Source organism: Cucumis melo, chromosome 10 (assembly GCF_025177605.1).
Source record: "Cucumis melo cultivar AY chromosome 10, USDA_Cmelo_AY_1.0, whole genome shotgun sequence".
In the NCBI taxonomy this organism is placed as follows: domain Eukaryota; kingdom Viridiplantae; phylum Streptophyta; class Magnoliopsida; order Cucurbitales; family Cucurbitaceae; genus Cucumis; species Cucumis melo.
The window spans coordinates 4,555,461-4,582,694 of record NC_066866.1 but is presented as its reverse complement, the minus strand read 5'-3'; the positions used below and the strand labels follow the sequence as shown (position 1 = coordinate 4,582,694).

The window sequence follows — 27,234 nt, the reverse complement described above, 5'->3', positions numbered from 1 at the left end:
CACTTTATTTAGTTTTTATCTTACATTGATTTAGATTTTTTATACGAAAAACCTAATTGGTCCGATTTGGTTTTTAGTTGACTTCAAAAATAACATATCGAACCCACTCTCATACCCTTATAGATAACAATGGAATGAAGTTCAAGGAGAAAATAATTGAGTCTTTTTTTAAAATAATGTATTTTTTAAAAATAATATAAAAATAAGATAAAAGACAAACTATTAAGAAAGGTAGAGTAATTTGAGCGAAGTTGTGTGCTTGGTCCACGACTTCGATGTGTGCCACGGACACACGACTCCGTCCAAATTACTTTATTTTTGTAATAAAAACAAAACAATTAACAAAATTGGGTAAAGTTTTGAAAATTTTAGTTTTTTCGAAAAGTTAAATTACATTTGTTTTTTTTTTTTTTTGCTATGAGGACCATTTCAAGTTTTCAACGAATTTCTTTCCTTTTCTCTCTATCTCTTTGTTGCCGACTCGGGGTTCCCTCCCTTTTAACGACAGATCCGTGCCTTTTATTCATTTGATGGTTTGCTTTCCCGTGTCTCCTCCATTTCTCTCATCCATTCCCATGCCTCCACTTCTCATGGATTCCTCCTCCCTCTCCGACACCTTCAATTCACCTTCCCCCTATCACCTTCTCTTCACATCGCTTTCTCTCATTCCCCTCTCTCACTTTCTCTCTGCCTTCCTCCTCCTCCTCCTCCTCTTCCTCTACCACTTCTTCGAGATTCATTTTCTTCACGACTTCTTTCGTGCATTCAGAGGCGACCGCGTTTCCATCTCTGCATCCGACCCCGACTTCTACCAATCCGTTGTTTCCAAGTGCCGGATTCTTCACGGCAGGTTTCTTCCTCTTTCCTCTCTTATTCACGATGTTGGATTTCATTAACGTACTCCTTTTGTACTTAATGCCATTGATTTGCTTCAATTCCCACCACGACCAGGTTTTCCTCAACTCCCTGGCTTTGTAGTCCTCATTTGCAGACTATTTTCCTCAGCATTGTTGGGAGGTCTCCTCCTGTTTCTTATAAAAGGTCTGCTGTTTACACTTCGTTTGGATTTATGATTTAACAGAAAGAAAATGAATGAGAGAAAGAAATAGAAAAAAAAAATGTCGGTTAAGATAATGAAATGAACACGGGATATCTAACGTTCAGCTGCTTAAAACGTGAGTATGAATGACATCGATATACTGTGATGAACTCTATTTCCTTTAACATATGCTGATTTTCGAAAAGATTGAATATAAATGGAAAAGAGTTTTCGAATATTAGTATTCAGTTTTCTGTTTTGTCTGTACTATGTATTACATCATGTTCACAAGTGATTTACAATTTTGGCGTGTTCTTATACTATTCGTTATGGCATAACTGGAACCGCCGTTACATCTGCAATTCTTTTTTTTTTTTTCTTTTCTTTTCTATTGACACTTCTCTTACATTTTTATAAAATTTTTCCTATGCTTTTACCCCAGACAGTTATTTCGTGTACCCGATGGAGGAACAATAGCTTTGGATTGGCTAAGGAGTTCTGATGGTACGTTTCATTTATTCCCTCATCATTAAGGATGTTCTTACTCATTCTCAATTATTTTGTTTCTGGTCTCGGTAATGCATTGTGTATTGATATTTGTCTGTGAATAGATCCCCAAAAGTGTGTTAAAAAAGATTTGCTTATCGTGACAATCTTGATATGCCAATAGTTTTATTAATTTGGAAGGGTCTGTTTTATTTACCGTCACAATTCCAGTTTCCCTACAACTCACAACTTTTTTCTTCTTTATTTTGAGAGACATATTGATGAATGAAATAACAGGAGAAGGCTCCAATCACCAAAATGTGAAGTACATATAAGACTCAAATTGGAAATCCGAGACGATGGAATCTAATCATTAAATGGATGTAAATGTTTACAACGATGCAAAGTATGAAAGAAAACTAAATCCAGAAAGCTGACGTAAGTAGTCCCTGAAAATTATTGCATTCATTTCACCCTAGAGATACCAAAAGATAACCGGGTTTATAGCCAATCAGATTTTTGCTCCATGGAGGGATGACCTGCAAAGACTAGCATTATTTCTCAATATTGAGAAGCAAAGGTGCGATGGACAAAAAGTAAAAAGGATGCTATAAGTGAGAAAAATTGATCACACACTAAGATGGAGTGAGGGTGAGACGAGGCATTCTCCTTTGTAAGCAAACAACTTCAGTAATTCCACCAAAACTAACCTCCCATAAGAAACTCTAGTTTTCTTAGGGTAAGTGTCCTTCCATATCACTGAATTCAAGTTGTTTTAATTAGCACTGAAGTATGAACTAAGTCCATCATGCGAGATTTGGCTGTAAAGGATCTAGTAGAATTCAGGATCCAAAGCAAAGAATCATTCACAAACGATAAAATAACTGACAAAAAAAAGTTTGGACAGACTAGACCATTCATTCATCGAAGTGATCAAGATTCCGATGCAAACTTAAGTCCTATGCTGCTTGCGAACTAATCTGAACCTCTGCAGTTGAAACGTTGAGGCTAACAAATTCATTGGTCGAACAAATAAAACGCTAAGGGCATTTAAAAGATTCATCCAAAATATATGTAGGCCACAAACAATTGTCCACCGATTGATAATATTTATTAACAATAATACTGCACCACAGAGGACCATGCTTATGCAATCATCTCCAAATCCACTTAGCTAGAAGAGCTATGTTTTGAAATTAAGAGTCGTTAATACCCAGACATCCCAAGAGATGAGGAAGCTGCGCTTTCTCCAAGTTGATGTTATGCATACCTATACCAGGCCTCAATAAGTTTATTCAGAGCTTTGACGACCTTAGTTGGTAACTTGAATAATGAGAGGTCATAAGTAAGCTTACTTGAAAGAATAGTTTAAATAAGGGTATTTCTTCTGCCTTTTGAAATAAAGACATATTTGCAACTATGGAGTCATGGTGAATTTTTTTATAATAGGCTGCCAAAAAGAAGAGCATTTCAAATTTCCACCCAAAGGAACTCCAAGATAAGTAGGCTGCCATGTGCCTCGTCCACAATCGAAGTTCAGTGTTAACCGGTCCAGTTCGGCCACACTGATGGTACCTCAAAAAATCTCACTCTTGCTAAAATTTATTTGAATTGTGAAGCTAACTCAAAGATCTAGGTAAGCTAAAAAAGATTCTCTATAGCAGTTGAGTCAATTATTGAAAATAATAGGGTATCAAAACCAGTTGTAAATGGTTTAAATGAAAAGATAAAATTCCAATTGGATGCATCCCATTTGTTCTTATTTACTCACTCTGTGATATGGCTAAGGCAGTTAGAGACCACAGTAGAAAGGAGAGGAGAAAGTGGAACCCCCGTCTAATGCACCGAAAAGAAATGATTTTACCACTGTCTTCGATCGCAACTTATTAAACTTGTCTCCTAATATATTATAGAAACGTATTATTTTTATTTATTCTTTTTTTTTTCCTGCTGGGGTGAGATAATATTTTCAAAGCGTATGTATCTGCCAAATATTAATGAAACGATGACAAACTTTATTCTATTCGAATACTTATGTATAATTCATTGACGTGTTACTTTTTCACTTTCCAAGCCAGTTTGTGCTTCAAGTGTTAAACATTGCAAACTTGAAGTGTAGTTGCAGTAACTTTTAAAGCTTCACCCACCGTTTTATTCAATGTTTTTACGGCATTTTTCAAAATTCAGCAACGCTATCATTTTTCCTAATCTTCTTTTAACCTTTAGTGATTGGTGAAAAAAATAATACTGAGCTAAGTCACAAATCGGGTTCTATTTGTCATTAGTGGTTCCCATCTTTGTTCTTCCATAAATAACAGGCAGTTAGTTGACGTTGTCTCTTCCGCCTTCTCATGAGGTATAAGTTGCAAAATTTTTAGTCTTAGTGTGGTCTCGGGGAGATGCAAATCTTTTTTTGGATGAGGTATAAATCTCAAAAGGAGGCAAGTTTAAGGCTTAATATTTGTCCATGACCTTAAACCTGAGGCATAAGCTTCAAAAGTCTGGAGCTGGACTAAATAATAAATATTAGTTATCTGTGAGATAAAGAGGTCACTTGTCTTGTTTCCCAAATACATGTCATTTTCTTTGTTTAAACCAACATAATCTATGCTGAACTTCATTTATCGGATGCTAAAAGCTGTCCACTATTTTTCAGTAATCAGGTGATACTTGTTATTGGATACTTCCCTAATTTTAACCCCTTTTGCAGTTGAATGTGATGGCTTTGGCGTGAATGTTACCACTCCTGACTATGAGAAAACACCAACTGTTATACTAATTCCTGGACTAACCAGTGACTCATCTGCAGCTGTAAGTTATATTTCATTTTTCCAACCTTTATGCTAATAACTATTATGATTGCAATGTCACGTACATACCAGATTCCAGGAGACAGGAAAATATATCATCATGTAAAAGGCTAGTGCTAGTAGGTTGTACATAGAAGGGGAGTTTCAATAAAATCTGAAATGTTCGAACACGTTAATGATCGAGACACATTATTTTTCATAAAAGATGTTTCATTACATAGATAAAATTACACGAGTACATGGTTAAAAGATGCCGAAATTGAAACAAAGTCATTTTAATTCTTATATGTGATGATGTAGAATTTTATATTTAGGGAACATGAAAGGAATTATTGAAACTTTTATAATGATGCATAACAATTCCTTTTTCTTTTTTCTTTTTTCTTTTTTCTTTTTACGGCAACAATACTAACCAAATTTGGTATGAGAAAATAAATGATCAACTCAGACAGAAGTGGAAAACAGGGTGTACATCATGAAAAATTCTCACCGTTAGCATTTAACCGGAGCTTTTGTATATAATCTTTATGGTTGTTTTGTTGGGCTTAAGAAGGTGTACTCTTTTTACAGTACATTAAGCATTTGGCATTCAGGATTGCAAAACGTGGATGGAATGTTGTTGTGAGCAATCATCGTGGTCTTGGCGGCATATCACTAACTGTAAGATTGCTATTAATTTTACACTGTAAGCTGACTTTAACCTTAAAATGGAGATGCTGGACATTGTGCCAAATACTGAACACACCTTCCTCTCAGTCTTGATTTACTATCTTAAAACCATTTCTTTTACAGGTTATTCCAAACACACTATTACTCTTCTTTAATTTTCAAAAAAATAAGAAACAAAAGAAGTTGAAACTATGAAAGACTCTAGTTGGGATTAGCTAAAGCAAGTTACAGAAAAAAAAACAAAAACACGGAGTTATTACTTCTAGTAGGCGAGTCACAAGCAAACAGTTGTGGCTAACATAGCTGTTAGGGAGAATGAGAATCTATGTGGAACCGTTTCATTTGTTGTAATGTACAATTTGTTTAATTTAGTTGCATGTTGTTTGACTAAAGGTACATTACTGCTAAAGTATTTTTGATCTAAGCACATTTTCCGTACAGTGATATGATTTCCGGATGGTTATGCATATATTATAGGTTTTTATGATAATTTTCTGTATATTTGTGATTTATCTTGGTTATCCTTGGTCTTTGGTCAGTCCGAACGTGTCTATAATGCTGCATGGACAGAGGATATAAGGAGAGTGGTTGACCATATTCATAGTCAACATCCAGAAGCCCCACTGTTTGTTGTTGGAACTAGTATCGGCGCCAATGTTCTGGTATAAGTATTTACCTTTGCAAACACTTTATAAATTCATGTTCTCTTGACTGAATGGATTTTCTCATAAAACAGCCAGCAGATGTAGAGAAGTAGGATAGCTCAAATGTGCTTTTAAATTCTTCTGGATTACTAAGCTTATGAAGGCTCTAATAGTTTGAGACGGTGGAGAATCGTTATGGGATCAACTGGGAACAAATTTATTCTGGACTGTAGAAATCTTTATTGTTTATCCTCGTATCTAACTTTGATTATTTTGTAATTAGAGTTATTTGGTGGGGTTCCTATTTCCTCTTTGCTGTTTCCGATTTTCAACGTTTATGAAATATAAACATTTGGTTATTGTTTCTACTTCTCTTTTCTCATTTTAAGAAACGTCCCCAAATTATGTATAGATTTGGAAATAAAAAAATCTAGTTTCTCGTTCTTTTCATGTTTCAAGTTCTTTTAAAATATGAACAAAACATTATTTTATCATTTTAGACTAATAAGATACATAATATATATATATATATATATATATATATATATATATTTTGAAGCAAATATAACATAAGAATTTTGGATAAGTTTTTCCAAAAGATATTTAACTTTCATGTAAAATTTTATTTATTTTTTAATTGAAATTCTTAGAGAACAAGAAATGGTTACCAAATATATTTTTATTTTTCAATAAAAAAGAGAAAACTAGATACAACAAATAGAAACATTAGATGAGAAACAAATTTTCTGTTTTCTTTACCAACATGTATTGCTTCCTCCAGGTAAAATACCTTGGAGAGGAAGGTGCCAATGTCCCTATTTCCGGTGCTGCCGCGGTTTGCTCGCCTTGGGATCTTTTGGTTAGTATACCAATCATGTTCTGAATAATAATTTTATGATCTAGTCGATGCATTATATTAGGGGTGAAGATTTTTCAACTTGCAGCATGCCCTAAGGGTCATTTATTTTTTCGATATTCTTAAGGTAATCTAGTTATTTTGGTGGTATAGTTGAACTCATCTTATTCATTTTGCTAGTCCTTTTTTTGGGCTCACTTTTTTCCTCTTAATGTCCCGAAAGCCTTTATTATCCTGAATTGTTTAACATAGGAACTTCAAATTAGGTCAATGTGCTCTTCCTCGCGGTGTGATGTCTGTTCATATTAAATTGATTTCAAGATGTTTTAATGGAAATGCTAATCACACCTCTTTTCTATAACTCCCTTTGTTCACACCATTAATTTATTCATATATATTAGGGGGTGCCCACATTAATATCAATGAACCTCGCTTTATTTTTAAAACATGGTGACATTGACACACAAAAAATGAGGGAGTGCGGAAATTTTCTCAAACTCTCATAGTATAGAAAAATTTTCCGTGAAAGTTTGTTCTCAGGTTTGTGGAAAAAGTGAGATCATTACAGAGTTTGAAAACCTGATGGATTGATATCAGTTTACTTTCTACTTTTCCTCGACACATGAGACAGATGAAATATTAAAATCATTTAATTATTTTTTAGCCTCGAGTGTTGTTGCTCAATACAAGAGAAGTTCACTCCACTCAAGATTTGATGTGTGTGAAACTCGTTACAATGTCAGTGTCATTATAAGATCAAATGTTATGTTCTGTTTTTAATTGTCTAACACAATTTACATGCCGTTTCCTTCTGTAGATATGTGACAGGTTCATTAATCGCAGGCTTGTTCAGAGTTTTTATAATAAAGCTTTGGCTAATGGCTTACAAGATTTTGCATTATTGTACGTCTGAACATTTTTGTATAATCTTGACATGATTTTTTTTTTGTACCCATTAACGTGAAAACTTAAGAATGCTTTGCTGATTTAACTATGAAAAATAAGCATCAACATCTTTCCAACTTTAGGTTTCTTACATTATGACCAAATTATATTTCCTGCAGGCATCAATCCAACTTGTCTCGACTTACGGAGTGGGAGTCCATTAAGAAGGTCCTTGAATTTGTTTCATTATGCTTAGCATGAAAATATTTTAAGCCACACATCTGAAACTTTGTGAGCTCTGATCTGATTCTCTTCTGTTGGACACCCTCGTCAATGTCTCAACATAGCCTCATCACTTCAAATTGATCTGGAATTATACAAACCCAAGATTTCTAAAACTATTCTGTTTTGGTTCTTTAAATATTCAATGTTAACACAACTACTTCTTGAGCTGTACGTGCGTGAGGAATACAAGACTATATTTTACATTTAATTTCATGACAAATTGGACGATAGAGAATAAAGCTATCAACATGCGGCTCTGTTGGTGTACTTTATTTACCCTGCCCATTTGATGCAGTAGATCGGAGTAGTATTTTAAGGCCGTGCTAGGCTTTCTGAGATTCAAAGTTCAGGATTTTTACTCACTTCTTTGATGGTTCTAAATGACAATTAAGACAAATTTTATAATCGTATCACATAAGTTCTATTTTGTTTTTTTTTTCTTTTTTGGTGTCCAACTGTAATTCTTATTATACATACATATAAATATATATATGAACCTTTTCTTATTGTTACATGGCAGTCACGCTCGGTTCGTGATTTTGACAACTATGCCACACGCATCCTTGCAAATTTTGAGGTAAAACACACACTATGAATACTAATTTTGATCGGGTAAATTTATATGGAAAAATCAATTTATACTCAGCAGTTGACCAAGAGGTCAAAGGTTTGAAACATCCAACCCCAAATGTTGCTGAACTTGATAAACAAAATCAATTTATACCCTTTCATAAGTTAATCAATTTAGACCGTTTGTTCAAGATTCCATTTTAGCTTAGCTGGGTAGAGCAAAGTATTGAAAATCAAAAGTACATCCATAATTTTCACGTGTATAAGAATTCAGTATCATAGAGATATATTAGAATAGATCGTAGTTTTATATATATATATATATATATATATATATATATATATATATAATAAGTGGTTTTTTATATTCTCATCCTCCTCTAGTTTTCTTCACTTATCTAGAGAATAATTAAGTGATAGGTTTTTCTTGCTACTTTGGTAGGATTTCAGGAGAAAAGTAATTTAATTTAGTTAATTCTGACTTGATCTTAAGTGGAATCAAGTGAGACTAATTATAACTCACTAACGGAAGATCTAAAATTGATACAATTAATAACTTGAGGTTTTAACTGATGCAACTTCAAAATTTAGGCATATAGATTGATCTTTTTGCCAAATTTCATATTAAACTAAATTGATTTTATGTCAAATTTCATATTAAACAATTCTTGGGGTAATTAAAATAGTATCCAGTGTTTTTCAAATTAACGGTTCATATATAATCATCAACGTGTAGGCATATGAAAGAAATAAATGAAAAATATGCAGTAAACATATCTTTTCGCACAGTATTTCCCCCCGTTTTTCACTTATTGTAAAATGTAACCCAAAAATCCCTCATGCTTACATGTCTTTGTAAATAGTAATACATGTTTTCCTTTCCCAGACCGTGGATGCATATTACAGGCACGCCACTAGTTCTAACTATGTGGGAAATGTAGGAGTACCACTTCTGTGTATCAGTGCTTTGGATGATCCGTTGTGCACAAAAGAAGCCATTCCATGGGACGAGTGTAGGTAGGGCATATTCCCAGTTCATGCCTGTATACATTTTCTTGACATTAATGCTATACTATTTTTCACCTAGTTATCGAATTTTTACCAAGTGATTCTTCCCCCTTCCCCATTTTCTTGCCTCTCTTTTTTTCTTTGTCAGCTTCTGATGTTAGATGTTTACCATTAAGAGTTAACATTTTCCAAACATCCCCTTGCTCAAATGTGAATGAGTTTCGCCACATGTTTTTTGCAAATATCCAGTAGGAACATGATCTTAGTTTTCTGCTATCTGCTCAACTGACTATCAATACATTACCCCATGTGACATAACAGGCACAGTACTTTCCAACAGAACTAGAATTTGGAACTATATTGAAAACAGTTATCTATCTTTGTTTTCAGAACTGTTTTTAAAACTTGTGATTTATTTTACAAGTTATGCACAAAAGACTATTATTCTGGAATTATTATTCACAAATCCATGATTTTGAAGGGAATAATATTTTTATTTTTTCAGAAAATAAATCATTTGTGGGAAAATACCATATTACTTTTTAATATATAATTATTCAAACTCATTTTTACCAAATGTTTCTTTCTAAATAAAGGAAAATAGTTTCCAATCCTCTGAAGTCCTTGTTTTTTTGCCTTTATAGCAGGCCCAGTACATTTCAGTGCTATGACTTGCCTAATGCTATCTTTCTTGGAGTTTGGATAACACTGTTTGATTAACTATTTACAGGGCAAATAGGAATGTCGTTCTAGCAACAACACCACATGGAGGACATCTAGCCTTCTATGAAGGGATAACTGCTAACACCCTGTGGTAATATACATGTGCTCCCATTTGTTGCACTGGGAAAAAGGAATTTTTGTGCAATTCTCCAAATTATAACGATTTTAGTAGTTTGAGAAAACCAGGTTATCTTATAAGACATTTTTCCGTTGTCATAGAAGAGAGCAAGAGTTCTGATATGATGAGAAAATCTGGTAGAATTTCTTCGAAAATGTCCTTATAGTATTAAAAGTGATACTGGTCCTTTTTTGTGGGTTTGGAAGTCTTGTTCATATACTTTGGTTGTGGGTCATGGTAACTTTGAGCATAAATATGTAAAAAAATAAAAATGAGTAAATTACTGATTACCTAGAAGTGTCACTAGATCTTGTCTTGGAGCCTAACTTTCATTTGCTATATTGGAACTGAAGTCATCTAATTGTGGTTCTTCATGTCAAATCATATGTTGTAGGTGGGCGAGAGCTGTCGATGAATTCCTTGGCGTCCTGCATTCCAGCCCATACATTGGCATAATAAAGGAGGTGCAGTACATGATCATAATTAAATTTAAAGCAGTTAGTTCTCAGGCACATTGAAAGAGAATTCATGAATCATGAATGATCAGCTTATCTACTTTAATGAGAGCCCTAGCATAGGAAACGACACTGGGCCTTTTTACCTGATGGAAGGATCAATTTTTTATCTGACTCTCCATCGATGAAATTGATGAGATCCAAGCTACCTAGCTGCTGTACTATTGGACAACCATTATTGTTTACTTTTTAACAATGTGCAGGCCTCCCCTATCATCTAAGAGAATAGATAGGAATAGCTCTATCTAGTTATAGATTTCTGAACTTTTTGAGAGTTTTTGAGCCGCCTCCCACTTCCCATAGCTTTCACTTCACATTGACAACTTACCTCTTTCTGCCCATATATCTTTACTGACCAAGAAAAGCATGTTGAACGGACAACCGGGAGTTTGAAAATCTTATTTCATCAATACGACAACCTTCCAGTTATTCTTGAAGATTCTAAATTGGAGCATTTGCAGCTCTGTTGCAAGGCAGAAGAAAAGTTTGATTAAAATCTTATACTTGATATCAGTTTTGATATTGTTTTCCTCTAAGAACTGAATATCTTCTATTGATCGCTTTGCCATCAAGTCTGTTTGGATACGCAGATTGATTGGTCTTTTTTAAGCTCAAATGGTGTTGCTACTGATCCCCCAGACATGCTCACATGAGTTTAGATTTTGATCATTGGTTAATATTTTGAATGTTCTTAGTGGTAAATACATCCCTCCAAACTTTCCCTCTGGCAACCATTTTATCCGTTGGTTCATCATTCCCACGTTAGTAGATTTTATTCTTCGTGGGAGAGATATTGAAGATCTTCATGCTTTATGCAACGATTGTTGGGGCTTTGGAGTGTTTTCACTGCTTTAGTTCGATCAATAAAATATCTATAGGTGGTTGCGTTGCATTACCACAAGCATTAGAGAATACAACAAGGTCATCTGATATTTCTCTCCTAATGATTTGCTTGTTTCAAATGACTGTTGTATTTGGTCAAACATGACTGAATCTTCCATTTTCAATTTTTTTGACGTATTTGTCACCTCAAACAAATGGAATGATTCATTCCGCTTATGATACTTTCCAGAATAAATGTTCATCTTTCAACATTTTCCTGATGCCTTAGAAGTTGAAGATTTTTCTTGGTTGCGATCACTTCCATATTTGAAAATCCCTCCGGTCAATGTTATTTTAAGAAAAAAAAGACCACTGGAGTTTTTAACTAATTAATATGTGTAAGAAGTCTGCTATCTCTATGTAATCTAGCCTTATGCAACCTATACTTTCTTGCAGAAGCAAAAGACAACAGCTCCTACTCCAAGCTTTTCCATCGATCAGGGTCCTTACGTGAGCGTTTTGGAAGATGGAATGGTGACTGCCGTAGGAGATGAGCAAACAGATGATACTATGCAAGAGCAAGATGCGCCAAACCAGGAAACAGCCAATGTTACTACAAACGACGAAGTCATTTTGGACAAAGCAGAGGCTGATGAACATGTTACAAAGAACGATCAACCAGAACGCTACGAAGAAAAGGATCCAAATCCAACCCAGGCCACAACTCTTGTAAGGAGATGCACAGATTGTCTTGCACGCCGGAGCAGTAAATCATTTTGGCTGCTCGCATACATTGCAATTGTCACAACATGGCCAATGGTGCGCCCAGCTCTCTCATTACTCTTTAAGAAGAGATATAGAAATCCGGCTCCTGGAGGTCCACGTATAAGATAGGAATCGTTGTTTGCAAGCATTAAAAATATATTAAAGTTACCATTCAATTGAAATCAAATGGAGAACAGGATAGAATTACATGTACTGTAGTTTATTTATTAGGAAGAAATAAGATGCCTGAAAACTAGGCCTATAACTTATTGTTTGTCCAACTTTATCATACACTGTGTACTATTATTATTAGGAAGAAATAAAATCAATTTCTGTTTATTCTGTTCTGTTATTTGATATTTTTATCGTTGGCTTTCACATAAGCCTCCTTAAAGATAAATTTAATATTATATCATCTAACACCCTCCTTTACTTGTGAGCTTGAAATATGTAGCAAGACTTCCTAGACTACTTGTTTTGATAAGCTTAAGCTGATGGGTGAAGGTAATTTCAATATTATACCATCTAACGAGTATGATTCATTTTGCATGTGAGTTTTGTTCTAGTGAGTTTAATGTTGCACCAAGCGAAGCTGTGCAATGAGATTCTCTTAAACTAACATGTTATGTTTTCAATTCACTCAACATTTGTAGTTGGATGGAGCATTAAGTGATGTGGAAGGCAAGTAAGAAAGAGCAGGCATTTAAGCTACAGTGGACATTCTAACTGCTTGTACCAGAAAATCAAATATTTGAAGATTCAACTACAACTTATGCCAAGGTCCACCTCCCCCAAAGCAGCTGCTTAGATGAAAGAAACTATAAATTGCAAAATTCTACATCATAGCGTTGCAGCTAAAGGTGCGACAAGTAAGCATTTTTCTTTCTATCAAAGGAAAGAATGCATGTTCTGCATCATTAATTTGTTAGTTTGAAAGATCAGGGAAAAATAACTTTTTGATTCGTAGGCTTTGAGCTTTGAGTTTAGTTTCTACTTGATCTCTAGGTTTTAAAATGTTATACATTAAGAATCGTTTGTGGGACTAGATGAGTTATTATAGTTAGTAGTTATTATAGTGAAGGAGTCATAGTAGTTTTTTGTTTTGAGTGTATATTGAAAACTATTTTAATTAGTAAAGATAAAAGAGGATGGATAGAAAATATTGAACATTGTAACAAAAAAAATTCAAATGATAATATTGTAGTTAATCACTTAATCGTGGATTATAATAATTAGAAAACACTAAATATTAGTCCATTCTACCCAAATAAAGTTGGGAACTCAAATAAACTCATGATTCTTGAAAGTTTTTTTAGTTTGGTTTCAATTTAGCTTTTAAGTTACAAAATATTATAATTTTATCTTTGAAATTTGAGTTTTCTTTTTTAATTTGGTCTAGGTTTCAAGATTTTTCATTAAATACTTCCGTTTTGTTTTAATTTTAAAAAAATCAATAGAATTATATTTAATTAAAGCTTTACTGTTTTTCAACATCATTAAAATTAAATTCAAATAATGTTTGTTTAATGATTATTTTAAATTAATTATTAGACAATAATATCAACAATCGGAAGTGAGTATTTAATAAAAAGTCGAAACTAAATGTAAATCTTGAAACATATAGACTAAAATGAAACAAAACTCAAATATCATTTATGATTGTAACATTTTGAATACTAAAGACTAAATTGAAATTAAAAGACTTAAAATGTTAAATATATAAAATTTTAAAATCTACGAATCAAATAGAAACTAAACTCAAAACCTAGATAACGAGAACTATTTTATCTTCCTATATAAGCTTCACCTTTCCATTAGTTAGGTGGTCATTTTCGACAATCTTCCCCTCAGGATTGATAGGATGATTTTTTGTCTTAACCTTGAAACAACAGCCACCCCTCTCTCTCTTCCCCTTTACTTTTAAAGCTAAAGCAAAGAGCTCAATTCTCCCACCAAACCAATCGTCAAATATACCATTATCTTCCCACATCCTCGTACACATCCCAAACTCACTAACCATCCAACCATGGAAGACCCTGAAATACCTAGCCAAAGTTCTGCCTCCACGGTCGACACCTCGCGTCCCTTCCGCTCCGTGAAAGAAGCTGTTGCCGTGTTTGGCGAACGCCTTCTAGTTGGAGACGCATACTCATCATCTCCAAAACCATCCACCGACGCCCCATTGCCTGAAATAGGCACATGGGAGGCAATGCCAAGCTCTACAACAACAATAAAAGAAGAGAAAGAACATGTTTTGGATAGCTTGAAGAAACTCGAGGCAGAGCTGGAAGAGACCAAGGAAGAGTTGAGATTGCTAAAGGAAAGGGAAGAAGATACAGAAGTGGCATTGGCATCACTGAATGCAGAGCTACATAAGAACATGTCAAAGTTAGCCGAGGCCGAGGCCGAGGCCGCTGCTGCGGCAAAAGCTGCAGCGACGAGAAGAATTGCAACGGGATGCGAGAGGGGAAGGATAGAAGAAGAAATGAAGAGGTCGGAATTGAAGATGAGGAGAATGGAGGAGACAGAGTCACCTACATTGGCTCAGATATTGAGCTTTGGAGACAAAATAGGGTATTTTGGAGGGAAGAAGGAGAAGAAAAAGATAAAGAAAAAACCAATTATTCCTCTGGTGGGAGATTTGTTGTTAATATTAAGGAAAAAAGGGTCTTCTGAGAGTGATCTTCGTTCATCTTTCAATTCCTTCAATTAGAAACCTTTGTATTTGCCTTCTACCTTCTCCTACTTTTATGTTTCTCTATCGAGTTTGTGTATCCGTTGTGAACTGTATTTTAGTGTATATTTGGAAGTGATTTTGAAATTGTTGAAATCACTTTTGTTATTTTTAAAATTACCGTGGAACACATTTTCATCACTTAAAAGTAAATCGTTACTCGACTCTGTACATTTAAATACTTAGAAGAAAATTTAGAATAATTTTAAAAATGTTAAATATATTCGATGATTTCAAAATTACAACCAAATATGTTGGTAATGGTTTTTTGTATGAAATATATTTCGTCAAGGAAATTATATTTGAAAATATTAATAGAATTTGAACTTTCGAATTTAGGACCGGCATTAGATTTACTAGTAAAACCAATTTTACATATGTTTTCTTTCTTTTCCAAAAAAAAAAAAGGTGATAGTAAATTGATTGGTGTACATGTCATCAACGATATTCATGAAAAGTTCATGTTTTATGGTTTTTTTTACTATACAGTATCGGATTTAACTATGTTTATGTTGATGTAGGGTATGCTTCAAATACATTTTCAATGTTTAATTTAGAAAATAAGTCGTTTTGAAAAAAATTGAAATATCCGACAACCAGTCAAAATAAATTTTCAAGTATATTATAACTTGTTTTTATCAAATGTATTTTAATAAAAATGAATTCTTTTTAAAACATTTTTACTTTTAAGTCAATTCAAATATATTTTTAAATTATTTATGGTTGCAATCGAGACGAAAGTACCCTTCATAATACCTCTCTCCCTCACATCTTTCTCCCACACCTAGCCGGAAACATTTCTTGCGATCTCTCTCTCTTTTTCATTTTTTCGACCAAGATGTTCGGACTTAAATCTTACCTTCATGTTAGTTTTTGTATTAATTTGAGATTTCTCCACCTCTTTTTTTGTTTCGATGTTATTTTCTCGTGTTTGATGGTATTTTTCGTTCTTTGCTCTGAGTTTCCTTTTTTTTACATGATTGTGAATTCAAGTTTCAATAAATTTATGCTTTTAAAATAAAATTGTTCAAAAAAATTAATGTAAATTTTTTAATAATTTCAATTTTCTAAAAAATCAATAATTTTGAGATAACGTGTGATTAATTTTATAATATTTAAAAGTTCTTTATGTTAATTTGACCCAAACATGAATTTTTTTTTTTTTTTTTTGTATATGATGGATCAAATAAAAAATTATGTATACAAACATCGTAAAAAGATGTAACCAAATACAAAAATGTTAAACTCAATTTAAAGAAATATATTTTTGGAAATCATTTATTCATAAATAATCCGAAAACACTCTGTAACGTTAAAATGGAATAGAAACCAAAAGTTGGTATATAAACCTAGAAAGTTTGAGTGGTTAGTGGTGAGTGGTGAGGGAAGGCTAAGATATTGTTAATTCCGGAGGGAATTAGGGGAAATTAGAAGAAGAAGAAGAAGAAGAAGAAGAAGAAGAAGAAGAAAGTAAATTGAAAAGCGGAGGAGAACGGTGAAGAACAAGAAGAAGCAAAGTTTGAAAACTCCCTTTTCTCAATCTCTTCATCGAACTCATCCTTCTTTGGCAGAACCAACAGTGATCGGATTCAATATGCACGCTGTGGTGTGGAATTTGAATACTTCCCCTTACACTAGAGCTCCCCAAACCCTAGAATCTCCTTCTTGTTCTCGTAATTTCAAGGTTTCTTTTCATTTCCTTCTGTCTGTTGCTCAATCCTTTTTTGGGTTCCTTTTAATCAAATTAACATGTTTATTTCTTGTAGGTCTCGAGGTTTTTCTTTCGTCATGTTTCACCTTGGCGGAAATCGTGTCGTTCCCTTCGAATTCGATTGCCGTCTAGCTCACGCACGCGACGTAGGATTCCTTTTATGTCTTCTATTGAAGTGAATTAGACTGCATCAAGTTCTGGTTGTTGATTCTGTTTGATGATTTATTTTTATTATCTTACTCTTAAGTAAGTGAATCTAATTAGAATGAAGAGGATGAGCAAACCCACTGCCCCATCCTTTTTCTTTTGAGATTACCAATCTTTATTGTTTGATTCGGAACTTTCTGTTTTTCAGTTATAAGAGCTGTTGCAACTCCTAATTCGGCATTGGAATTGCCACTGACTGCGGAAAATGTTGAGAGTGTGTTGGACGAAGTTCGACCATATCTTATTGCAGATGGTGGAAATGTGGCATTACATGAAATCGACGGAAACATTGTGCGGTTGAAGCTACAAGGAGCTTGCGGGTCATGTCCTAGTTCTGTTACGACCATGAAGATGGGAATTGAACGCCGTTTGATGGAAAAGATCCCTGAAATTGTTGCTGTGGAACCAATAGCGGATGTAGAAACTGGATTGGAGCTCAACGAAGAGAATATAGAGAAGGTACAGAAATGTTCTCTTTCTATCAATCTTATTCATTCTATTATTTAGATTCATCTTAAATGTCGTTTCTGAATTATACTTTTGCCTTAAACACACACAAAACCCAACTCATAACTGATCCCCATCAAGGTAATTAAACTCTTTTCTGGGAGGAAGAGGCACAGTGGTATTAGCTTCCGCGAGCTCTTTGATATATGTGGTTATTGAGAAATGAAGGATCCGAATACTTAATGACACGCCACCCTAAATTACCCTAGAAAAAGTTCTAAAAATTATGGAACCTATTGGAAAACTCCAATGGCTTAGCTAGCAAAATTTTTATAAATTTTTTTTCAAGTTTCGGCTGAGTTTTCCTTCAAATTTGGGTAAATCGTGCCTAAAAAGATAAACACGCTCCCAAATTAGTTGTTACAAACTTCAACTCCAACATCAATTGTGCCCTCACACCACACCATACTCCCTTCAGAAAATCCAAGACCATAGCATGGTCAAAAGCCATCAAGAGAAAACCCAAACAATTCGTCTTAAAATTCATCACAAACTTCAAATTTGTACAATTTTGATGTATATGGTTATTGAGAGAAATTGAGGGTTGGTTTAAGCATGCATTCTTTTTACTCAATTTCAACGGTACATCATCTGGCATCTTTCACTTTTTTGAATACTCTTGATTAAGCAACACCTGCAAACCTATTATTATGATTTCATGACTACATCTTCCTTTCCTTCTTCTAGCAATATCAATCAATTTAGTGCATCCTTAGGTTTGTGGGTCTGATTTTTTCATCCATGTGCCACTCTACTTGGTTTTGGTATGAGACAGCGACCAGCTTGATTTGGCTTGCAGCATCAGAATTTGCTTCTCACCCTCCCCACAAACAACTCATTTATTTCTTCCAATTGCCATTGAGGTTATGTCTTACGTAGAAGGACGAAAACTTAAGTGTTCTTTAGGGATGGCCTAAGACGAGAAAACAAGTTGAAGCAAACTATCTCGAATGCCCAAGTACACGGATAGGGTGCTCGTGTTCAAGTCAAGGCCCATAGTCGAGGCTTGCACATGGGCGCCTATGGTGTATGGCAAAGACGACTTTAGAGGTTATTACTCTCCCGTGCCCAGCAGTGCCAAACATGCATGTCCTCATGCCTCCCATGACCACCCAACGTCTCTACCATCCGTGCCATGGTGGGCATGAGCCGCATGGGGGGTTGGGGGCTTTATAATTGAACTGTACTGGTATTTTTTGTTTGAAAAACTTATTATTCCCCACATTTTATCAACTTTCTCTAGTTGTAGTGAAAAATGAACTTGGCACAACAACAATTGACATGATTTTCTTTTCTAAAGGTGGGACGTTTGATCCACCATCTCTTCAGTTGTGACTTCCCCTGGCTGTAAGAAAATCACATTTTTTCCTCATCTTGACTTGTTCTGGTGGTGATTTCCTTATCCCATCTCATCCTTGCATCCAAATTAGCTGGTATTCCTTACCACCACTTGGATTGGCTGTATTTCCATCGTTATTATTTATCACCTATTCAACCTTGATGGAAATTTCATTTCCCATGCAATATTGGAAACAAATTAAGACCCATCCTTGTTCTACAACTGTGGTTGAATGTTATGATTCCTTATCTTTTACAGTGATGCCATGAGGTCAATTTAGAAGCTGAACTTTCTTCGTACCCTTTTCTTAGGTACTTGAAGAGATAAGACCTTACCTTGTTGGGGCAGCGGGAGGATCTCTTGAACTTGTGGGTATTGAGGAGCCAATAGTTAAAGTTCGGATTACGGGGCCAGCCGCTGGGGTCATGACAGTTCGTGTGGCTGTTACGCAGAAATTGCGAGAGAAGATACCAGCTATAGCGGCGGTTCAACTTTTGTCATAGTGAACTCCAATTGTAATGAGGGATTGTGTATAGTTCTTCATTATTCGACTAATAGAATCTCGGAGAATGTGTATAATGGTTGTTGCATTGAGGCATCTTGGTTGGTTGGTTGGTTGTTGGTACTGTATTTATGTAAGAAAGTATAAACAAAGTTTCTTAGAATATTTCAATTTCATACAGTTCTCTTTCTAAGAGAGAGCGATCACAAATAATTTAGAAGAATCTTAAATCTCATTTCTTTAAAAATAGATTCAGTGAATGGAATATCTTATGTTCTGTGGTTTTATTTTGGTCTTTCTTTTGTGTGTTTTTCCAATTATTCGTAGTCCTGACTTCAATAACTCAATAGTCAGTCTTGTTTGCTAACTTTTTTTTTTTCTTTTTTGAAAAATCTATTTTTCCTTTACGGTTTACAATGATTTTGCATTTTTCTTTAAATACAATGGTGGAATCTTTATTCAAATTTTAAAAACAATTTTTTAAAACTTTTCATTTTCTTTTAGTACTTTTTAATACCAACGTAGATGATAAAAAAAAGTTAAAAGATGAAAGTAATGTCTAAAAAATTAAAATGAATCCAAATTAATAATTTGAATCTAATAACACCATTTAAATTCAAGACACAAGGTAAGAATAACACCACGTACGGTCAGAATAACACCAAAAAAAGAAAAACATAAAAACAAATGGTGCTTAGCTTAATAAGACCATTTAAATTGAATACTTTTTAACATCTTGCTTTATCTACAAGCAGGATAAAAATAACACCAAAGAAGAAAAAGATTAATCGAAATTGTATTGATTTATATATGATCAAATTATAGTGGTAATAAAAGGGTAAAATGATAATCACTTTAGAAAGTTGAGAACAGAAAACATGTTTCTTAGAATTAAGTTGATTAGCATGGAAGCCTTTGATTTTAAGGTTGTTGTGATCCATTTTCATACAGCAGGTTTAGGTTTAATAATATAGTAAACATCTGTAATGTAGTAATATCAGTTTGTACCTATTGTGTGATTATTTGCACACAATTTCCATTTCATGTGCGTTTATGAGGCATTAAATTTGAAGTATGAAGATCAACATCAAAGAAGCTTAAAATTGAAAATATCACATGAAAAAGAATCAAATATCTCCCAAAGTCACAACCTTGAACTGAAAATTAGAAACAAAACACGATCCTACAATACATTTGTGAGGACAAAAGATGAAGGGGCAAAACGTCTAGGAAAAGACAAATGACACAAAAAGTTCTTAAGAGAATCAGATTAAAGATTACACATACATAAGTGAAGTTGGAAGAGGAAGGTAAACTCTTTCTAGGGTCACCAAAACAGGATGCCTTCTATAAACTCACTCAACATACCATCTTATTTCATGTATTACACAACTAGTAATACGGTTTAAAGCCCGAGTTCTTTGAGAAGTTGATTCCATCTCGGAGTCTCTTCGTCAAAAATGTATGTCAGCGGAGATATTAGAACCCCACTCCCTCCAATCTGCAACAATTCATTCGACATGAGAAATAAAATGGTCTCATAATGCAATTAAGGACACGGTGTTTTATAAAGGTAAAAGCCCTATAACATGGGGCTAATTATGTTAAAGGTAAAAGCTAATGGCTTACTGCTCTCAGTTGCTGAACCGACTTGTAGAGGGATTTTTTAGGGACACATATGACAATGGCATAGTAATCAGCTACTACCTTCCCGTCACGTTTGCAGAAAACTGGACTTATAGTAGGGCCCTGTATAAAGAGAACAAAATTTATACAAATTTTATCGGACAACACGTTCACTTTCTAGAGGAGTATTATTCTTTTAGGGGGAGTAATGAAAGAATTGCTTCCACCTGCATCCCAGACAATGATGGTTGACTTAAAACACGCTCGGCAACTTCTTGTGCGCTACTTCCTCTCATATTAGCAGTCACCTGCCAGTTAGAGCATGATAAATTTCAAGCACAGAAGGAAATAGAATATTGATTACAAGTAACACAACAACTCACCGTGAACTGACCAACAGCCGTCAGATGTGCTTCCAGTCTTTCAAGAATCTCATGGGTTGTGTCTAAAGCACCTTTCCTTTGAACCAAGGACTTTCGGCTGGCAAGGAGAACAGCCTAAAAAGCATTATCTTTGTGGTAAGAAAGCATCTGATATAGAGAAAACCTAAAACAATTATCAAATGGCAAGCTTCTCAAAGCAACTCAGTTTTACAAGATTAAAGGAAAGCGACCAACTTAGAAGTTAACCTGGCTTTCCAAAACCACTCCACCTTCAATTTCTTTCAAGTTGTTCTCTCTCAGAGTAGTCCCGCTACTTACAAGGTCTAAAATAGCATCAGCTATCCCCATCTGCATTTCAAAGGGGAAACATTGTTCTATAAGTATAATAGGAGCAGTTAAGGTTGTCCAGATTATTATGCCTTTCTTCAGTCATAGATCTGAAAAGCCTTGTCAGGAAATCAACATTATCCATCTAGGTATCAGACACAATCATATTAGTTGCAGGAAGTTTCAACTAATTAACCTTTCCACACCTGAAAACAGGGAGCTAATGGTAAACGTGTTATCCTTTCCCAAAATACATTCCAGAATTCACATTTTAGTCCAATTGGCCAATACAGATCTAATTACAAGGACAATCTTATATGCAAAACGTGAGTTACTTGGGATGCATGAGTTATGTTAAATCACTGATCGATCCAAAAGCATTTCTATTTTAGTACAACAGGGATGAGGAAACTCGAACCATGGACCCCATTGTTGCCAACGCAGATCGCATGTCAGTTCAGCTATGTTTGCTTTGGCATTTACCCAAAAGCTCAATACTTTAATACTTTAACACTTTAACATTCCCTTTCACTTGTGAGCATGAAGGTTGCTTTTTAAAACTCAAGGCACGATAAAGCACGATATTCTTCGGGTGCTTAAGTGCAAGATGCAAAAAGCCATCTGCTCTTTTTTGTGAAACGCACAATAGTACAGAAGTACTACATAAAGAAGAGAAAGCATAATAGGTTATTGACACTCTCTAATTCTAGTGTCATTTTAAACCACCAATTGACCCAAAAACTTAAGCTAATGGGTTGCGATGAATTTGATTGCATAACATTATAACAAAGTAAATTGACGTTCATCCAAAAAATAACTACTAAAACTTAACTAAGACCTATAGGACAATTTCAACGTTTGCCCACTGCCAATAACATCGGCAAATGCATCACACTAGTGGAATACAAGCATAATGTAGAAATCAGCAAACATCTCAAGACCAGAAATTTAAATTTCAGAAAGAACTATTACCGCAGGGGCAGCCTCTAATGCTCCATCGGCCGTTGAAAAACTCACATGTTTCAACCCATTTTCTCTAAGAAATTTGGGGCCAAGCTGTGAAAAAAGACATAAGAACAAATCCATTTAGTATTTCATTCAAAGTTCAAACTGAAACAATTTTTTTTTCTTTTGGAAAAAAAAAAAAGCAGTGATGAAATAGATAATGAAGAAAAGCGTCATACATAAGTAAAGCCAGTAGCAACTCGAAGAGGCTTCGACTCGGTCCACTGGGGCATCTGAGCTAGATCCTGGATTGAATTTACATTCTCGAAAATGCCGTATTTGGGTATCTAGTTTGAGAGGTTAAGTTGACAGTGTCAAAATATAACTCTTGACAAGTTCATGACAGGGCAAATCAACGTTGATGATGTGAAGGAGGAAGAACTTACAGCAAGTGATAATCGGCAATCCCCATATTCAAGGGCCTCGTGAACAATAATAAGATCTTCACTACCCTGTGTGAAGAAAATAACAATTGGGAGAAATAGAATTTTGGCTTCTTATAATTTTGTTCTTTTATATAAAAAAAAAAAAAAAAACAACAATTGGTAGCAATAGAATTTTCGCTTGCTGTTTTCCTTCATAATAGTTGCAAATAGATGGAAGTGAAATGTATATTCGTAGTAATGAAAAATCAAACAGTTTCGAAGTAGAGCAAAAGAGGAACAGTGGCGTTCCACAGAAACTAAGAGCATTATATGTTGAGACCCTCACTTGTCCATATTCGCTCACTGTATCGAGACCCACGATACCGAGGTCCAAGTCTCCAGATAATAATTTTCGAACGATGTCTTTAGGCCTTTGGAACCAGACTTCCAACCCCGAAAGCTGTTAGGAAAAAAAAAAGTGTAAACAATAACATATGCAGACTTCTTCACATGGATTGTAGCTAAAAGCAAAGCTCCTTCATCAAGTGCATTGAAAGAGAAAGACTAGCAAGTACTTGTGGGATATTTGCAACATACTGCCGCGGATTGACTTGTTTTACTGATAATTGACAATCCTGGCATGCCAGAGAAAAAAAAATTAAACAACTGGAAACGTTTACTAGAAAAATGAAAAAAAAAAAGTAAACAAAATAAAAAGGAAGCAGAATAATGGACCTTGAGAAGTTCTAGGGTGTCAGTCGCCATCCGACCTTTACTAGGCAACCCAAATCGAATTTCGTTTCTCTCAGAGATCCTCCCATCTGTGGTTCCATTAAGAGTCTCAACCTGAGACTGTAAGGAAGAGCAAATGAGTGTTGGCTTTGGACAAACACGAGAATGCGAAGAACGTGAGCTTATGGAAATTAAAGGAATGGGGGAATTCAGAGACGGCTGAAAATTTGCTGTGAACGCCCACATCTCTCGCAATTCCAATTCAAGCTTCCAGAGCTTTGTTGGATGAATAAAACCCTAGGATTTCAAATAAAAAAGAATAAAAAGTGAGATTTCAGCGGATGAATATAGAGGTTGCCTCAAAAATTGCCAAAATTAGGACAAAATACATAACAGCTAAAGAGATCTAAGATGATTTTAATTTTGTTGATTAATAGGACATATGATCCTATAAATGTTCTTTTTTTCCACTTCAATTTAATATCTCTTCACTAATTGATCCAAAAGCTTAAGCTGATGGGTGAAAGCAGATTTAATATTATCCTAAGCTAGAAATACCAAACACCTACGTAGTAATCAATTTCCTACGAATTTCCTTGAGGAAACAAGAATAAATGGAGAGGAAACAACAATATAGAGGTTTGAACGCATAACCACCCGCTCTAATATCATCTTAAATCACCTACTGAGAATTAATTTCCTATGAGTTTCCTTGACACTCAAATGTTATAAAATCAGACGGGTTGACTCATGAAATTAGTCGAGGTCCACGTAAGCTCTAACACTCACGGATATAAAGAAAAAAACACCATCTTAAATCACCAATTGGCCCAAACGCTTAAGTTGATGAATGAAGGCAAATTTAATATAATATCTAACAAAATCCTTTGCTAAATTTAAATACCCAATTTTTTTCATTTCACTCTCTCTCATCTTTCTTGTTTTTCTCCAATTTCTCTTAACCTCTCTCGAGCTCAAGTATCTCCCTTCATTCTCCATTTTTACTTTCTTTTTCCACGCTCTTTCCAGTTTTAGAGAGGTCCACAGCCAGAGTTGCATTTACACCAAGAAGGTTCCCAGAAATGGAGAAGGTAGAGGGATCGGATTTCATATCTTGGTCGAAGATAGCGGTGGAATAGAAAGATTAAATTATATTTGCTATTATCGATGTCAAAATACACAAAGAACGTGTGGATCTAGAACTGAATCTGGACAAAAATTTGATTTCAAATTCTAACTTGTTATGTTTGTGGATTTGAAAGTGAATCCTGATTGTTTCAGGTCGGGTGCAGAAGAGATTTGACGGATTTTTTTCCTATTCAATTTCAAGTTAGCTACGTAAAACAGAAGTACTCAAAGCAAATGCTGAACTACTCCATAAGTCTGTTTCACCTGATAAAGATGGCTATCTGAAGAAAAGACACCAAATTGTGAAGTTCTCACTGGATAGATTAACAAAAGTATCCATATCAGTAAGGAACGTAGAGGGAGAATTATTACAGCCCTCTAACATGGAGTCGTGTTCATCATAGTAATGAGCAAAATAAAGAAAATGTCGGAAATAAAGAGACGGATTAAAGATTTCATGCACGTTAGAACAAAAATGTAAAATTTCCTAAGTAGAGCTCAAATCAATCAACAACTTCCAGCCCGTCCATTTCAATCAATAAACAGCACCCCCACCAACCACGCATTGAAATCAATCATTCACAAAAGACGACATTTCCTCAAGGAATTCATTCTCCAATTCAAAACTAAAACAAAAAATAAATAAGATTTCAGTATTGTGGTTACCTATAGCCGACGACAAGAAACAGAGAGAGAGGATCAGCGGGAAATGGCTTCGGATGAAAGATGACGCTTTCAGGAGGCAGTGCGAATGACGACGTAGTGAAGATAGAACGAATGCACTACTTACGGCTACAAATGACGGTATGGTTGCCGCCGGGGACTCTCTGTCTTCGGCGAGCCGTATCGTCGCCCGCGTGGATATATTAAACGAGCGCGTGTGAGAAGAGGAAGGAAATACAGATTTAGGGCTTTTTTTTTAGGGGTAAAACAGTCCTTTCCTACTCCGATAATAAAATAGCAAAAAATAAAAATTCAATATTTTGATAACCACACGTGGGATTTCCATAGAAAGTGATTCTCAAATTTGTGTTTGGCGAAAATTGTTCTTTTCATGTTCGACGATATAAAGAAAAGTTATCTTGGAAAAATGAGGAATAACTCAAGAATTGATTTTTGAAGTTTCATTTCCCTAGTGATCGCGAAAAAGTGATTAATCGAAAATCACCGTATACTTTTTGAAATATTCAAAACCCTCCTTTTAAGTAATTCGATAGTTTTAAAATCATTACTGATATGGAACATAATACAATCAATTTTAAACACGTGAAAACTCAATTATGAGTTATGTTTGATATTGAGTTTGTTATCAAACATAAATTTGATTTTTTTATAAATTTAATTGTATTTTTTTCTTTTTTAAAATTACTGTTCCAACTATCGTTCCGAAAAACACTTTATTTTTAAAATAACTTTCAAAATCTTTTTGGTTATGTAATTTAAATTTAAAAAATTATTGTAGATGACATTGATAAAAAAAAAATTGCAGATTCTATTAATGATAAATATCGATAAGTTCTTATCAATTTCATATAGATAGACCCTAACATATTTTTAATAGACTCAATTTTGTTATATTTTTTAAATATTTTCTTTAATATTTTTATATTTAAATTTTGTATTTGAAAATGTAAATTAAACTATAAATAAATGTTGAGAGATTTGCATAATGATTTTGGACATCGTAGAAATGATTTTAATCAATTTTAAAAAAACACTCTCAAAGTTGCAAATATAACATGCAAATGGTTTAAGGTTTGTTAGTTTCTACTCAATCTCTCAAAAATTAAAAACCAAAAAAGTGCACTTGAACGAAAATCTCGTCGATTGCAAATTATCACATCATTTTGCGAAATTATAAATTATCAAAATGCGAACAAATTAAGAGTTGATATGGAGTTCAAAATTGGAATTAAAGATAAATTTTGATAGGGCAACTAGATAAATATAAAAATAAATAAATAATCATACAAATATCAAAATCCAAAAATTAATTAAAAACATCACAAAAATTAAAAGCTCATACTACAATAGAATACATTCAACGTAAGCAATTAATGTATATGTCAAATATCAAATCACCCCTAATAGATAGGTTAGAATTTAAATACACAACTTAACGATTGTCTCTTGATCCCAATACACAAATCAACTAGAAAACCATCGTGCATCAAGATCTTCGATCTAAGTCCACGAAGCCGTGAAGATAAACAAAGCAAATAAGGTGTTGGGGCTTCAACACACAAGCATGGTTTAAAAGTTCTGTTTTTCTTCTTCTTAAAAAAAAATCTTTGTATTTATCCTTTAATTTTGAATTATTTATCTTGATAATTTAAAGAAAACAAACAAAACGTCTATTCTTTTTTTTAGACAGATTTTTTTATATATTTAAACAGAAAAGTTACATCACATGACAAAAAAAAAAATAGAAAAAAAATCATAATACTTTATTTTTACGTATTACAAATATGAC

The 27,234-nt window shown here is 34.2% G+C and overlaps 4 protein-coding genes across 4 annotated transcripts; 3 read left to right on the top strand and 1 right to left on the bottom strand.

The window, feature by feature from the left end:
- The first annotated feature begins 485 nt into the window (after window positions 1–485).
- Window positions 486–12,534, top strand: LOC103488844 (uncharacterized). The gene is made up of 14 exons (XM_008447755.3): window positions 486–850; window positions 952–1,041; window positions 1,482–1,543; window positions 4,236–4,336; window positions 4,906–4,995; window positions 5,544–5,666; window positions 6,430–6,507; window positions 7,322–7,407; window positions 7,569–7,617; window positions 8,195–8,251; window positions 9,131–9,261; window positions 9,983–10,066; window positions 10,488–10,557; window positions 11,887–12,534. Exons 1-14 carry the CDS (start codon window positions 531–533, stop codon window positions 12,322–12,324), a joined length of 1,779 nt encoding a protein of 592 aa, XP_008445977.2. The 5' UTR covers window positions 486–530; the 3' UTR covers window positions 12,325–12,534.
- A 182-nt stretch (window positions 12,535–12,716) lies between these two features.
- LOC103488845 (WEB family protein At1g75720) lies at window positions 12,717–15,088 on the top strand. The gene is made up of 2 exons (XM_008447756.3): window positions 12,717–13,055; window positions 14,088–15,088. The coding sequence occupies exon 2, from the start codon at window positions 14,222–14,224 to the stop codon at window positions 14,906–14,908; it is 687 nt and encodes a 228-aa protein (XP_008445978.2). The 5' UTR covers window positions 12,717–13,055; window positions 14,088–14,221; the 3' UTR covers window positions 14,909–15,088.
- Window positions 15,089–16,231: 1,143 nt separating this feature from the next.
- On the top strand, window positions 16,232–19,418 carry LOC103488846 (nifU-like protein 2, chloroplastic). Its single transcript, XM_008447757.3, has 4 exons — window positions 16,232–16,613; window positions 16,696–16,786; window positions 16,996–17,306; window positions 19,005–19,418. The coding sequence occupies exons 1-4, from the start codon at window positions 16,524–16,526 to the stop codon at window positions 19,194–19,196; spliced, it is 684 nt and encodes a 227-aa protein (XP_008445979.1). The 5' UTR covers window positions 16,232–16,523; the 3' UTR covers window positions 19,197–19,418.
- A 911-nt stretch (window positions 19,419–20,329) lies between these two features.
- On the bottom strand, window positions 20,330–25,674 carry LOC103488850 (ATP phosphoribosyltransferase 2, chloroplastic-like). Its single transcript, XM_051091293.1, has 13 exons — window positions 25,428–25,674; window positions 25,026–25,075; window positions 23,637–23,930; window positions 23,477–23,536; window positions 23,248–23,361; window positions 22,923–22,988; window positions 22,716–22,823; window positions 22,504–22,587; window positions 21,451–21,552; window positions 21,205–21,318; window positions 21,049–21,129; window positions 20,825–20,944; window positions 20,330–20,696 (listed from the first exon to the last, which is right to left on the bottom strand). Exons 3-13 carry the CDS (start codon window positions 23,877–23,879, stop codon window positions 20,601–20,603), a joined length of 1,188 nt encoding a protein of 395 aa, XP_050947250.1. The 5' UTR covers window positions 23,880–23,930; window positions 25,026–25,075; window positions 25,428–25,674; the 3' UTR covers window positions 20,330–20,600.
- Window positions 25,675–27,234: the final 1,560 nt, after the last annotated feature.

What these genes read in the sequence shown, in the direction of transcription:
- LOC103488845 (XM_008447756.3), top strand. Translation starts at nt 14,222, where the DNA reads ATGGAAGACCCTGAAATACCTAGCCAAAGTTCTGCCTCCACGGTCGAC.
- LOC103488850 (XM_051091293.1), bottom strand. Translation starts at nt 23,879, where the DNA reads ATGTGGGCGTTCACAGCAAATTTTCAGCCGTCTCTGAATTCCCCCATT. An exon ending in ATTGCCGATTATCACTTGCT is followed by an intron (nt 22,824 to 22,922) that starts GTAAGTTCTTCC and finishes CTCTCAAACTAG; the next exon opens with ATACCCAAATACGGCATTTT. An exon ending in TTGCTACTGGCTTTACTTAT is followed by an intron (nt 22,588 to 22,715) that starts GTATGACGCTTT and finishes CTTTTTTCACAG; the next exon opens with CTTGGCCCCAAATTTCTTAG.
- LOC103488844 (XM_008447755.3), top strand. Translation starts at nt 531, where the DNA reads ATGGTTTGCTTTCCCGTGTCTCCTCCATTTCTCTCATCCATTCCCATG. An exon ending in GTATCGGCGCCAATGTTCTG is followed by an intron (nt 5,667 to 6,429) that starts GTATAAGTATTT and finishes TGCTTCCTCCAG; the next exon opens with GTAAAATACCTTGGAGAGGA. An exon ending in ACATTGGCATAATAAAGGAG is followed by an intron (nt 10,558 to 11,886) that starts GTGCAGTACATG and finishes ACTTTCTTGCAG; the next exon opens with AAGCAAAAGACAACAGCTCC.
- LOC103488846 (XM_008447757.3), top strand. Translation starts at nt 16,524, where the DNA reads ATGCACGCTGTGGTGTGGAATTTGAATACTTCCCCTTACACTAGAGCT. An exon ending in CTTGTTCTCGTAATTTCAAG is followed by an intron (nt 16,614 to 16,695) that starts GTTTCTTTTCAT and finishes TATTTCTTGTAG; the next exon opens with GTCTCGAGGTTTTTCTTTCG. An exon ending in ACGAAGAGAATATAGAGAAG is followed by an intron (nt 17,307 to 19,004) that starts GTACAGAAATGT and finishes CCCTTTTCTTAG; the next exon opens with GTACTTGAAGAGATAAGACC.